Source organism: Barbus barbus, assembly GCF_936440315.1.
Source record: "Barbus barbus genome assembly, chromosome: 17".
NCBI lineage: Eukaryota > Metazoa > Chordata > Actinopteri > Cypriniformes > Cyprinidae > Barbus > Barbus barbus.
In genome coordinates, this window is record NC_136745.1 from 17,122,489 (window position 1) to 17,135,924 (window position 13,436).

General features: G+C 36.4%; 1 protein-coding gene across 2 annotated transcripts; it reads right to left on the reverse strand.

The window, feature by feature from the left end:
* Positions 1 to 1,490: 1,490 nt before the first annotated feature.
* On the reverse strand, positions 1,491 to 12,594 carry LOC306883301 (proton-coupled zinc antiporter SLC30A9, mitochondrial-like). Of its 2 annotated transcripts, none has more exons than XM_079438468.1 (19): positions 12,485 to 12,594; positions 11,658 to 11,813; positions 11,300 to 11,491; positions 11,019 to 11,051; positions 10,809 to 10,908; positions 10,628 to 10,720; positions 10,220 to 10,302; positions 10,059 to 10,117; positions 9,746 to 9,813; positions 8,903 to 9,005; positions 8,703 to 8,758; positions 8,488 to 8,623; positions 7,900 to 7,939; positions 7,726 to 7,797; positions 7,501 to 7,608; positions 4,749 to 4,914; positions 4,343 to 4,472; positions 4,009 to 4,122; positions 1,491 to 3,002 (listed from the first exon to the last, which is right to left on the reverse strand). In XM_079438468.1, the coding sequence occupies exons 2-19, from the start codon at positions 11,764 to 11,766 to the stop codon at positions 2,958 to 2,960; spliced, it is 1,707 nt and encodes a 568-aa protein (XP_079294594.1). In that variant the 5' UTR covers positions 11,767 to 11,813; positions 12,485 to 12,594; the 3' UTR covers positions 1,491 to 2,957. The 2 variants fall into 2 exon arrangements, with proteins under 2 accessions (XP_079294594.1, XP_079294595.1); XM_079438469.1 differs by having other exon boundaries at positions 1,561 to 3,002; positions 11,658 to 11,806; positions 12,485 to 12,571.
* Positions 12,595 to 13,436: the final 842 nt, after the last annotated feature.

Here is a 13,436-nt window from a genome sequence, read left to right on the forward strand (position 1 = left end):
TGCTTTCATAGCCCTGTACAATGCTGCTTGATTCTGGGTCTACAAGGCAGCATTGTAAAGAGGCTCAAAGCTCAGAGTAAATCATCTGTGCATGATGTCTACTGAGGGTACATAATAACACCACTGGCTGTCTCTCAAAATCTAGCGAGCCGCAGCAGCAGCATTTTTGGACATTATTGTAAGATGCCTCATAATGCTGTCTAGGTAGGCAGCTCGTTAGGTTTTCCAGACGCAGCCAGTGTCACATTAAGGTTAGACAAATGACAATATCGAAAGGTAAATTAACATAAATATGGTGTAATGCTTTCATTAATAGAGCTGGAGGACGTGGTCATCAAGACAAGGCCGATAGCGCCCCCTATTGGTGTGTTTGCAATGACAAACATCAATAACAATAGCAAAATTCACACGAATATCAAATATCGACAGTCGATAAACAATCCAAACGAGCTAGCATGCAGACTCGGAATATATATCACGGTTAAACTCCAGCAATACTAATACAATATTTAGTTATTTTAGATAACATCCGATATTAAATATTTGATATATTGTGAACAAAACACAAATTTATCGTGTGTTTGACTTTTTACAAAATAAAAAAGCGCGCGATGTATATATAAAATCGACAGATTTAAATGAGCCTTCGCAGAATCAGTGATTTATTTTGATATATAAGCATCACAACGGCAATATTCATTTCTTTACAATCTGTCGAGTAAATATTAGTCATCAGATCAAATGAAAAAAACACACTTTACCTTTACAGAGAGCTCAAACCCTCAGCCGCGGTGTCTCTACCTTTCTTCATGATCACCATCACAGATGCGCCACACGTTTCTCATGTCCCTCCGCGGCGTGTCTCAAACCCTAGTGTGTTTCCTACCTGGACAGGAAGTGTAAGTCAAATGCTCATAACACGCTCACAAATGTCGTCTAGGTAGGCTGCTCACTAGAATTTGAGTCACAGCCTGTGTACAATGTCCCTGCTGCTGTAGATGCATCCTGTACACCGCAAACTGAAATCACGGCTGCCATTGACCATACAGAATCCTATAATGCTGCATATTAGTCGAAATCTACGGTTCTATTATTTTGAGAAACCCTTTTATATTTGTAGGCTGCAGCTCAAGTGTCCAGAAATACATCTGAGCCATCAACATGAAAGGCTAAGATTAGTGATGAGCGTACTAGCCAATGACATTAACATTTTTGATGAGCGATGTTAAATAAGAGCCGTCATAAGGAATAAATGAATATAAAATATTTTTTTAAATGGTGTTTTTTAAATGTGTTATCTAACACTCGCGAAGGCTGCATTTATTTGCCTAAAAATACTGTAAAATAATATTTTTTAAATATTATAATTTAAAATAGCTACAAAATAATACTAATTTAAACTAATTATGTTTTGTAACATTCTAAATGTATTTTTATGTAACTTTTAATTAATGCATCATTTGTGCAATAAAAGCATTAATTCCTTTAAAAAACGAACAAAAATCTTTTATATTTATTTTCTTCATAACAAAACAAAAAAATAAGAGACAAACATTCAATGGTTTAATAAATTAATTGCAATTTATTCATCCTCTTTCTTCAGTAGCTCCAAACAGCTCAAAGATCTAACCAAATAGCAATCTGTCAAATATTTAAAATATATATAGTCTTAAAGCCTTTTCCATAACTAATTTTTAAACTTCATCCTTGCTAACCTCGAATGTGTTCATTAAACCTGCATTAGATACCTGGCTGTTCCTTAGGGGAAATTTTACAATGTTAAAAAACATTACATATACTTCAACACAAGAGAGCAGGTAACTACCACAAAATATACTGTTTGTATGTGTACTGAGGGGAAATGCTTTTTCAAAATAAGATGTTGCAATTTCACAGTCAGGAATTATTTACAATGGAAAAACACATGCGCTAGTGTTCACAAACTAGGTTGGCAACACAACAATGCCACCAGTTACTTTAGAAACAGAGCTGTTTTTGGACATCTACAATTGCTTTCTTCATTCAGTCACACTAAATTACAGCGTAAACAGATGAACAGTCCCAAAAGCAGCATAATGACATTAGTACTTTTAGTATAGGAAGGATGTGAAGATCTGAGTAGTCGTCATTACTTGAGGGGTCTGAGGTGGGCCATGGATACCTGTTGTATTAAATTTGGTTCTATGGTTCTCTCATTACTGATATATGTGGATATAATATGGTTTAGAATACACTTTCTTCATCTGTTATTAGTACTATTTTAAACAAGTAATTCATGAAGGAATCTGAAAATGTTTTTTTACATTACCTTTTTTAAACATCAATTTAAACTGGATTAAAAAAGTAGATTACAATTACTCTTAATTTTTGTAACTCACTCATGAAAATTCAGTAAATCAGCTTACTTTATTCAATGACAATGGCATCGATTGAACATGCCATCATCTCTGTGCATCTGAAAAACAATGGAGTAACATGGGAAACTTTTCTACATATTATTTAAACCAGTGCTTTCAAATAGCAGAATGGACGCTTTACCCTTCAAGCTAGGTTATATATTGTTTACTAAAACTTTGGTGTTATGAGAGAACTGTAAAATATGAATGCATACAAACTGTGAAAAGAAGTAAGACTGGTCCTTTTACAATCCATGGACATGATTTCAAAGCTCTGAGGGTACAAACTACCACAGCTCTGAAAGCTAATGACTGTAAAATAATAATTTATTAGCCTTGTCTCTATCCAGCTGGAGTCCTCTCTGTATTGGCTATGGTTTTGCTATATTATCAGCCACTGAAACCATGTACAGGTTAAAGCTTGGTTGATGTGGGACAGATGTAACATAAGACCTCAGCTGATTGGCTGGTTGGAGAGAATGGGGCGCTCACGGTCACTCAAGGTTTGATTAGTTTTCCTTCCGCTCCATCCTGATCTCCATTCTGCAATCTGCCATGACATTATAAAATCTCCAGATCCACATGCCGCACCTCAGGATTACGTTGCTGTCGGAGATAAAGAGCAAGAGTCAGTCAAGGAAAAATGAGGACTAGTAAGTACCAGCTTGTTCAAAAAAACATTCGATTCAACACATTACCATCCAAAAATGTTTTAATTTTAATTTTTTTTTTTAAGACAAATGGACACTTTTATTTAGCAAGAAAGCATTAAATTGATAAAAAGTGACGGCAAATACATTTACATGTATTTAAAAAATGCTGTTCTTTTAAACTTTCTCTTCACCAAAGAGTCCTGAAAAAAAGGTATCACGGTTTTCACAAAATATTAAGCAGCAGCAACTGTTTGAAATGTTGATAATAATGAATGCTAAAATGTATAAAAATCTTTTATGCTTAAATGCTAAAATGTATAAATGTTCATATTTGATTTCGAATTAAATCTCCTTTTTGTAAATTCAGAAATGTCAGTACATAAAAAATGTAAATAAATTGAAAAGCAAAAAAGAAAATAATTTTCACACAAACATTTGCATTTAACTTTCTCGCCATCTGCCAATACATCATATACAGTGTGAAAAGGCAATTACAGTGTTGTTCTCTGCGAAACATCAAATCTGATTTTCCTTTCCCAAAATGAAACACTGGAGAGTGAAACTGGAAGTTATTTGAATAGTGGTGGCTAAATAGCTGAACTGATTTCCTTTATGTGCAATCATGAGTGTGGTGTCTGCTGAATGTAGTGCTGACTTATTCTGACAGCTAACCATACATCAAGTAGGTTAATTTTACAGAAGGATTGTCAGGATGGAGACACAGAGAGATCTAAATCATACATTCTTAAAAATAAAGGCTCCAAAATGGGCTTTTCACAGCACTGCCAAAGGACCATTTAAGGTTTGCTAAAGAACCCAGTTTTTAAGAAAACATAGTTTTCTTAGAGTGGAAAATATTTAAAAGAATCTTTTTCCACAATAAAGAACCTTTTGTACAATACGTTCTTCATAGAACCATAGACGTCAATTAAGAACTTGAGTGTGGTCTTCTCAGTTACCTTAAGTTCTTTCTCTAGACGGTCCACCTCTGCTCCTAAGGTGTCAATAATGTTCTCCCCGTGCTTCAACATAAAGTTCTCCAGCTCCTCTGGCGTCTTCACCTGCTGAATGTCCTGCAGGCCAAATGCACACAATTTGTAAGCACACACAGTTACACTACTAATATGCAGAGCTCACAAAAAGATGATTCTTTAGCAAAAACTACCATGAATTTGTTTGAGTGCTAATAGTTTAGTCACTTCTACGAAACAATGGATAGACTTAAAAAAACGAATGCTTAAGTCACGTCAGATGATCTACATCACAGCAGAAGCCTTGTCTCTTAGCACGTACATTGAGGATCTGTTCAATGTCTTGCTTCTCCAGGTATGAGCGTGTCACCACCCGCCCATCAAAGTCCACCTCTGCCTTGAAGCGCACTTTGCTCAGCCCAATATCTGTGGCTTTGACATCATGAATCGCCCTGGAGACAAAATGACCTGAGGTGAGGACATCAAATCTAATTTCATCAAAGCACGAACGTACACTGATGTAACTGTCTGAGCAAGCTTACATTTCAGAATGTGATTCTTGCCTGAATTTGAAAAGCTTTTGAAGCAGGTTACTTCTGCCTCTTTGTTAAAGTACTTTCATTAACTGTAAGGTGGCAGCTTGTTTGCTGATGAAGCTCTTATTATGCAGGCTGTGGGTACATGTAGTGGACACATACGTTGGAGAGAGGCAGGGATGGAGGACTGACCTGACAGCAGGGTCATTTTCCAGAAACTCTGTGAGCTTCTGCACATGCTCGGCCTGGATGGAGCGACCCAGCAGAGCCTCTGTGTTAGTGTAGATGAGGAATGCAGATACCGTTCCTAACAGGGTGCCCACACCCAGAGAACCCAGACTGTCATAGTAGGGGTTACCTATGAAGGGGGAGAAAGAGAGAGGCATTAAATGCATTAAATGTCATGTACAGTACATAATATGCAAGACTAATATGAGTGCAACCCACATCAATGGTGCAGGATGACATTCTGACAAATGAACATATAGCATCTACCATGGATAAGGTTACCCACAACCCACTGAGTTATAAAAAAATGTGCAGTGAGTTCTGTGTAATATTAGCAATATCTACATGGCAACTAAATGGCAAATTTTTACATTTATGCATATGAAGGTTAAGTAACAATAAATTCTGTAATCCATTTAGCCATATGCTAAAATTGATTCACAAATTTTCATTATCTTGAATAACAATTGAGTTGGTCTCACAATACTTAAATATTCATGTCTGATGAGTCTCGATTTCTGCTGCGACATTCAGATGGTAGGGTCATGAGAATGTTTCCCACACCTCGTTGAATCTATGCCACGAAGAATTAAGGCAGTTCTGAAGGAAAAAGGGGGTCGAACCCGATACTAGCAAGGTGCACCTAATAAAGTGGCCAGTGATGGTGACTGTGGAGGCCATTTGAGTAAAGTGAACTCATTGTCATGTTCAAGAAACCAGTCTGAGATGATTTGAGCATTGAGACATGGTGCATTATCCTGCTGGAAGTAGCCATCAGAAGATGGGTACACTGTAGTCATAAATGGATGGACATGGTCAGCAACAATACTCAGGTAGGCTGTGGCGTTTAAACGATGCTCAACTGGTACTAAGGGGCTCAAAGTGTGCCAAGAAAATATCCATTACACCACCACCACCAGCCAGAACTGTTGAGACAAGGCAGGATGGATCTATGCTTTCATGTTCTTTAGCCAAATTCTGACCCTACCTTCTGAATGTCGCAGCAGAAATCGAGACTCATCAGACCAGGCAACATTTTTCCAATCTTCTATTGTCCAATTTTGGTGAGTCTGTGCGAATTGTAGCCTCCGTTTCCTGTTCTTAGCTGACAGGAGCGGCACCCGGTGTGGTCTTCTGCTGCTGTAGCCCATCTGCTTCAGGCTTCGACGTGTTGTGCGTTCAGAGATGGTATTCTGCATAACTTGGTTGTAATGAGTGGTTATTTGAGTTACTGTTGCCTCTCTATCATCTCTAACCAGTCTGCCCATTCTCCTCTGACATCAACAAGGCATTTTTGTCCACACAACTGCCGCTCACTGGATATTTTCTCTGTTTCGGACCATTCTCTGTAAACCCTACAGATCCCAGTAGATCAGCAGTTTTTGAAATACTCAGACCAGCCCGCCTGGCACCAACAACCATTCCACGTTCAAAGTCACTTAAATCCCCTTTCTTCCCCATTCTGATGCTCGGTTTGAACTTCAGCAAGTCGTCTTCACCACATCTAGATGTCTAAATGCATTGAGTTGCTGCCATGTGATTGGCTGATTACCAAGCAATTGAACAGGTGTACCTAATAAAGTGGCCGGTGAGTATATGTATATAATTTGAAATAAATTAAAAATAAATAGTTTCTATAGACATGATCAATTATTTTAAATTAATAGTTCTATATTTCATTATTTTTAATTTATGTAATTCGCAATGCTTCATGGGACTGTTATGGTTTGCCCTGTTAAAGTACAGTTAAGTCTTGTACCTTGTCTGGTCTTTTTTTTGTCTGATTTCTTTGTCTTGTTCTTTTCAATTTCTTTTATTTTTGGCTTGAACTACAAGTTGTAATGTTTTGATTCACCTTATAGCTGGTTGGCTTGATCCACAGCTTATAATGCTTTAACAAAGACTTTTTAAAAATACCGAAAAAGTTGCCAGGTACTAATGGACTCTACAATACAAATTGTTTATTGAGAATCATATCAGCATGTTAGAATGATTTCTGAAGGATCATGTCACACTAAATACTAGAGTAATGATGCTGAAAATTCTGCTTTGCCATTTTAAAACGTATTATAATAGACAATTATTTTAAACTGTAATAATATTTCACAATTGTACTGTTTTTACTTCATATCTTCTTTTTAAATAAATATCAATAAGACTTATTTCAAAAGAAAAATCCTTACTGATCGCTAACTTATGAACTATAGTGTACGTGAATTGGTATGCAGCAGTCTTTAATGCCACAATAGAGACCTTATAGTGGTACAAACAAAAGTGCAATTTTTTTTCTTTTAAAGCCCTGCTATGTAAAATAACATTGCTGTTAGTTTAATGGTTGATTACACTTCAATAACATACAACTGTAGTAAGCACCAGATAATAAACTGAGCTGAAACTGCCATCAGGGCTGTTCTCAAGCATGAAAGCAGGTTTACTGAATAGAGCATTATACAGATCTCTACACAAATTTTCCACAAAGCCATGAAAACCACAGGGCAAGAGGAACAAGCTTCTGGGCAGCCGTAGGTGTTGACTTTGTGTGTGCACAGAAGTGCATTTAGAGCTGGATTTACAAAGCTTTAAAGAACATTGACTGCTCTTTACAAAGGGGATAAAGCTCAGGCCCATGTGCTTATTAACTCTGACCCTGTGGTAGAGACCACAGTTAGCATGAAACAGGAGGGTCAGGTACTATTCTTGTGTTTATTTGAAATACCTGTGAGAGACGTTAGTCCCATACATCCAGCTGCCAGCACTACCCCGATCACAGCAGCAGCGTCCTCCAACAAGACCACGTTAGTGCTGGGGTCTCTACTTTGCATCACTGTCATATACAAACAAAAAACAATTACCAAACTGATTATCTCCAAACTGTGTCAAAATTACAACTACAATCAAATAACATACAAGGCTAATAGAAGAGTTAACCAAAGGTACATACCGTACTCATAAAAGGACACGCCTTGTTTACGTGCACTCCTCTTGATCTCGTTAATGGCCACCAATAGTGTAGCTTTATGAGGAATCAGCAGATAGATTCCATTAAAATAGTGACACTGTCAGGCCTTACTAAATCAATGTTAATGAAAATATGGAAGAGGAAACCACATCTCACCTCCTTCAGATACCAGAGATCCTGCTAAAATACAATAAGCCTGCAAAAGACAATAAAAAAACAGCTATATTCACTATTGTTCAAATTTTGAGGTCAGTGAGATTTTTTAAAATCCATTTTTATTCAGCAAGGACAGATTGAACTGATCAAAAGACATTAAAAGGCATTTATAATACTACAAAGATTTCCATTTCAAATAAATGCTGCTATTTTTAAATTCCTATTCATCAAAATTTAGCACATTTTCCACAAAAATATCAACCAGAACAGCTGTTTTCAACAATGATAATAAGGTGTTTATTAAGCAACAAAATAGCATATTAAAATGATTTCTGAAGGATCTTGTGTCACTGAAGACTGGAGTAATGGTTGCTGAAAATTCAACTTTGCCTTCACAGGATTAAATTACATTTTAAAATACATTCAAATAGAAACAGTATAAAATTGTAATGTTTCAGAATATTAAGATTTTCTGTACCTTTGATTAAATAAATTCAGCCTTAAAATTTTACAAACACTTTCGAAAAGTAATGGGACATCATAGACTTCATATAATTTTGTACATCTACAAGTTCCAATGCTACTAACCCAGAGCAGTGATTCTATTGGCTGAGGGTGTAGGAGTCCCATAATGCCGTGATACCAGGACAAGCCAGCACCCATCATGAAGATGCCGACTCCGCTGATGAGAGAGGCGATGTAACGCATGTTGGAGAAGCCATACCTGTAATAACAGAGAACAGTTGGCTTAGACATGACCACATGACCAGAGGACAACATCAGTCTGTATGAGCTGTACGTACGGATGGACGGCATCTGGGTTCCGGACAGACTGGCTGATGCCTAGTGCAAGAAGAGCCTGTCAAAGAGTGAGTATAAGAGATGAATTGAAAGAGTGAAGAAGTATACATGTCTATTTAATTTATTTTTAAATCATACACCATCTTTTGTAGGCATGTCCTGGAGGTCAAAGGTGGTAATACGGACATGAATGCCAACTTACCTGATTGCAGGTATCAGCCAGTGAGTGGATGGCTTCTGAAAACATACTGGCAGATCCTGTATAAACCCACGCCAACAGCTTGAAGAAAAAATTCAGTCCATTTCTGCAAATTGCAAAAGTGAAATTAAACATTTATATCTCCACCTGATAAACAAATACACTGATTTTCAAAACAGTAATACTTTTATATAGCAATGTTGCATGAAATTGATCAAAAGTGACAGTAAAAAAAATTCAAATAAATGCTTTTTTTAAATATTATTCATCAAAGAAACCAGAAAAAAAGTGTATCATAGTAAATACTAAGAAAATGTTAAGCAGCACTGTTTTCAATATTGATAATAAGAAATATTTCTTAAGCAGAAAACCAGCATATTAGAGGGATTTCTGAAGGAACATATGACACTTAAGACTGAAGTAACGGATGCTGAAAATTCAGCTTTGCCATCACAGCAATAAATTACATTTTTAAATATATTACAAAAGAAAACAGTTATTTTAAGTTGTAAGAGTATTTCACAATATTATACACAATGATTTCACAGTTTTTAATTTTTAATTAATTTTATCAAATTAATGCAGCCTTGTTAAGCATAAGACACTTCTTAAAAATAAAATAAAAAAATAGTACAATGTTCACAGAAAAAAAACATGTCTTAATGTAACAGATTTTTAAGCAACACATAATTACATAATTTGGCTTGTTGTATAATGTACTAGACACAGATCTGGTTGTTTTAAGGCTAACAGTTAGCGTGGGTCATACCTCATGTGGAAGCACGTGTCTTTTAACTCAATATTCTTAATCTAATAGCTAGATAGTATGGGGTTAGTAAAACTTACATGCATATAGCCACCATCACCACTTTTCCCGGTCCTTGTAGAAATGTTGCTCTATTCCTAGACCGAGGCTATAGGGGTCAAAAATGATCAAAAACAGTTAGCTAAAAACGCATTGTACTCATCAATATGCTCTGCTTTGATGTTTAATTAAGAGTAGCATTAAAATACAAGTATTAAAAAATGTCAAGAAAGAGACAATGGAAGAAGGGGACAGAAGCTGAGGAATATCATGAATCATGAGGACTGGCTACACCCAGGAATTAGTAGTACCAAAACATAAAAATCATAGTGCCAGGCTTGAACTTGTTTTTACCTTTGTGTTCCCCCAGAAGTCTTTGTACTCCTTCAACAGCTTCTGATTTCTAAATATGTCTTATGGGTGAGAAAGACAAAGACTAACGGTCATTTAGACGGTAGATGACATGAACACATTAGAATGCAGATCATGCAGTAAATGAGGAGAGAATGACATACTTTCTTGGTACTCCCTTTGCACCTCTTTCCTGAGATTCTTCTCTCTAGCAAGTGCCTCTTGACTTCCCCATACATCCAGTGCTCTAAACAAAGACACCGAAACATGATAATTGATCTCTCTACTCATAATTTCAGATCCTTGTACCTGATGCCTAAATTAAGTATATACAGTACACTGCAGTTTAAAAGGTTGAGGTCAGTAAGATTTTATACTGTTTATGCTCATTAAGGCTGCAATTATTTGATCAAAAATACTGAAAAATATTTCTTGCTTAATATTTTTATGGAAAAGGTCAGCAATTGTTGTTCTTTAATTCTTAGTAATAACTGTAAGTGTAAATGTAACTGAATCTTACTGACCTAATCTTTTATTTTTAGTATATATGGTAGTGTAACAGTTGTACATACTTTGCCTCCGCATCTGATCGCAGGAAGACAGTGAAGGCTTCCGTGTCGTCATGGGGACTACGTCGACGGATTTTCCTAAGCGGTTCAAGGTCACTTTGAACACACAAAAATGCATAGATTCACATGTGAACATGGTGGATTACAACAAAGTAAACTACAACACTACACTTCCTAAAGGTACCTGGGTTTGAGGCAGAACTCGTTCATAGCTCTAACTGCGGTAATGAAATTATTCTGGGTGTATTTGGTGCCATATTCCCTTTTTTTCAGGACAGCCCGTACTGAAAACACAAAAAACATGCACGATAGTTCAAATGCATAGAATTGTGATATAAATTCTGATTGGACCAAAATGTACAAAGTGTCTGTACGTAAAACAAGGCTGTAATACCTTTCACTTGAATGCTCTCTGCTTTCGACAGACCTGCATAAAATGCATAAAAAGAAAAAAAATACACATTGAATAAAACTAAACAACAGTTAGAATAAATCATAGTTACTCCACATACATTATACAATATATAAATATGCATAATATATAAAACACTATTTATTTACATTTACTCACAAAAACCAAAGAAACAAATGGTTCATAGAAATGAGCATAAAGTAGTACACTTAAACGTAATTCAAAAGCCTGTGAACAAATACAAAATAATGCAGAATCATTACCAGCTGTTTTTGCAGAGGACTGTGCAGCTTGTTCTTTCTCAGTGGGCTTTGGCTCTACAGGACCTGCTGGAGATCCGTCTTTATCACTGCCTGATGTGGAACAGTACTGGACCTGTGTCCACGTTAAGGATGTGACTCTGGAATCAGGAAAGCTAAACCAGAGTTTGTGCACACCTCCTCCACTTTTCCAACCTACAGAGAATCACAAGTTGCATAATCGGAAAGATTTCTGGATCTAGTCTAGAATTATTAGAACTACCAATGCTGAATGACAATATAAGAAAAAGATTTAAACAAACATCCTCTCTCAGTCCTTATATGGACAAAACATGCAAATGACAATGCGTGATGCTCTTACCGAAACATGACTTTGCTATTATAGAGGGTCTCTGAGATAAAGGGGCTCGTTGTTGCAGGTAGACACGGCAGAGGGCTTGCCATGGTCTGTGTGCCAGGCAGAGGAACATCCTCTCTGTGGCAAGTCCAGGAGACACACACTGAATCCTGCTAGACACTGACATTACATTATGTTAGTAAATATAAATCTCTGGATGTATATGATTATCTGACAAGTGACAACATAGAAGCATATATAGTAAAAATAAAGGGGGAGTGTAGACTGGTCTACAAACATCAGATTAAGCCTATTCAAGCAACGTGATTGATCATGTGACCATCCACATGAAATCAACACATTACACAGGATTTTAATAGAACCTGTATAAATAAACTTTGTCCACAATCATAGTGACAGTTCTGTATATCTATCTGTGAGTTCCAAGAGAACTTTTACATACAGTTACGTTACACCTTTTCAATTCAGTAAAAGTCAAAATTCGGAAACATTTAAAGCTAGTATAAACACTTGCATGCGTTTCCAGATCAGCATAAGCTTAAAATTACCATTCAATGATATCAGTCTCGGGCTAGATAAGTTATCCCTTCAGCGCGTCCCTGAGCCAAGCAGCAGATGTCTGAACGTGAGACTGCTTTAATTTGAGATTAAGTGAAGACTGCCGCTCTGACAACAATACACACTGCTAACTAACCCTGACTGCAGCCGGTGCCTTTCAGTTAGCTTAGCATGACAGCTACATTTTAGCAAGTGCTACAGTTGTTGAGGTAATTATAGACATATTACACACAGAAGCTGAAATAATAGACACCCCGTTAAGTATTATTTACCTTTATATAGCTCAGTCCATTATTTACTAGTGGTGGGCGACTAACTCAACACAGTCCATAACAAATAGTACCAACACCGAAAGCACTGAAGACGGAGGGCTCGCGAGATCTTGAGTCATTGAACGAGAGTTAGTTTTGAAACTGCGCCTGCAGTCTCGCAGAGAGGTCTAACAGTGGAGGAGCCTGTCACTGGAGCAGTGCTCTTAAGAAGTCTATAAAACTATATATATTTAAAGATTCATAATTGTGACCCTGGACCACAACACCAGTCATAAGGGTCAGTTTTTTTTAAAATTGAGATTTATACATAATCTAAAAGAAGAATAAATAAGCTTTCCATTGATGTATGGTTTGTTAGGATAATTAGGGTGCAAAAAAATAAAAATATTGAGAAAATCACATTTAAAATTGTTCAAATTAATTTCTTAGCAATGCATATTACTGTTCAAAATTTAAGTTTTGATATATTTACGGGTAGGAAATTTACAAAATATCTTCATGGAACACGATCTTTACTTAAAACCCCTTATCTGTCACCGTCCCACCTGTGGGACGCGTGGCACTCTTTTTTTCGTTGTCTTTTTCCCTATCAAATATTTTAGTAATCATCATCAATTATATATCATTTGAAAGCTTAAAACCTCAAAATTCATCATGTGAAACCATTTTGAAATTGGACATTGAGTTACCATGGAAATGGTACTTTAAAATCTTTTGGGGTCTCCTCCCCCTTAGAGGGCAGTGTCAAGTGTCATATTACACAATGTATTATGGTCTTTTAGAATCAAAACTTTTTATAATCTTGACAAAATACATATTGTTGGAAAGGTCTGATTCCATATTTGGTGGTCTGTTTGTGATCGGAGTAATATTGACAGAGAAATTTAGACATTTGTGACAGAAAAATGGAGTTTTGATGGCACCCTAAATAAAATCACACAGGATCCTCAAT

Coding starts and splice junctions, on each gene's coding strand:
- LOC306883301 (XM_079438468.1), bottom strand. CDS start 11,766: ATGTTCCTCTGCCTGGCACACAGACCATGGCAAGCCCTCTGCCGTGTC. Junction 7,940..8,487: donor CAATAGAATCACTGCTCTGG/GTTAGTAGCATT, acceptor TGTCTTTTGCAG/GCTTATTGTATTTTAGCAGG. Junction 3,003..4,008: donor GTCTAGAGAAAGAACTTAAG/GTAACTGAGAAG, acceptor TATCTCCGACAG/CAACGTAATCCTGAGGTGCG.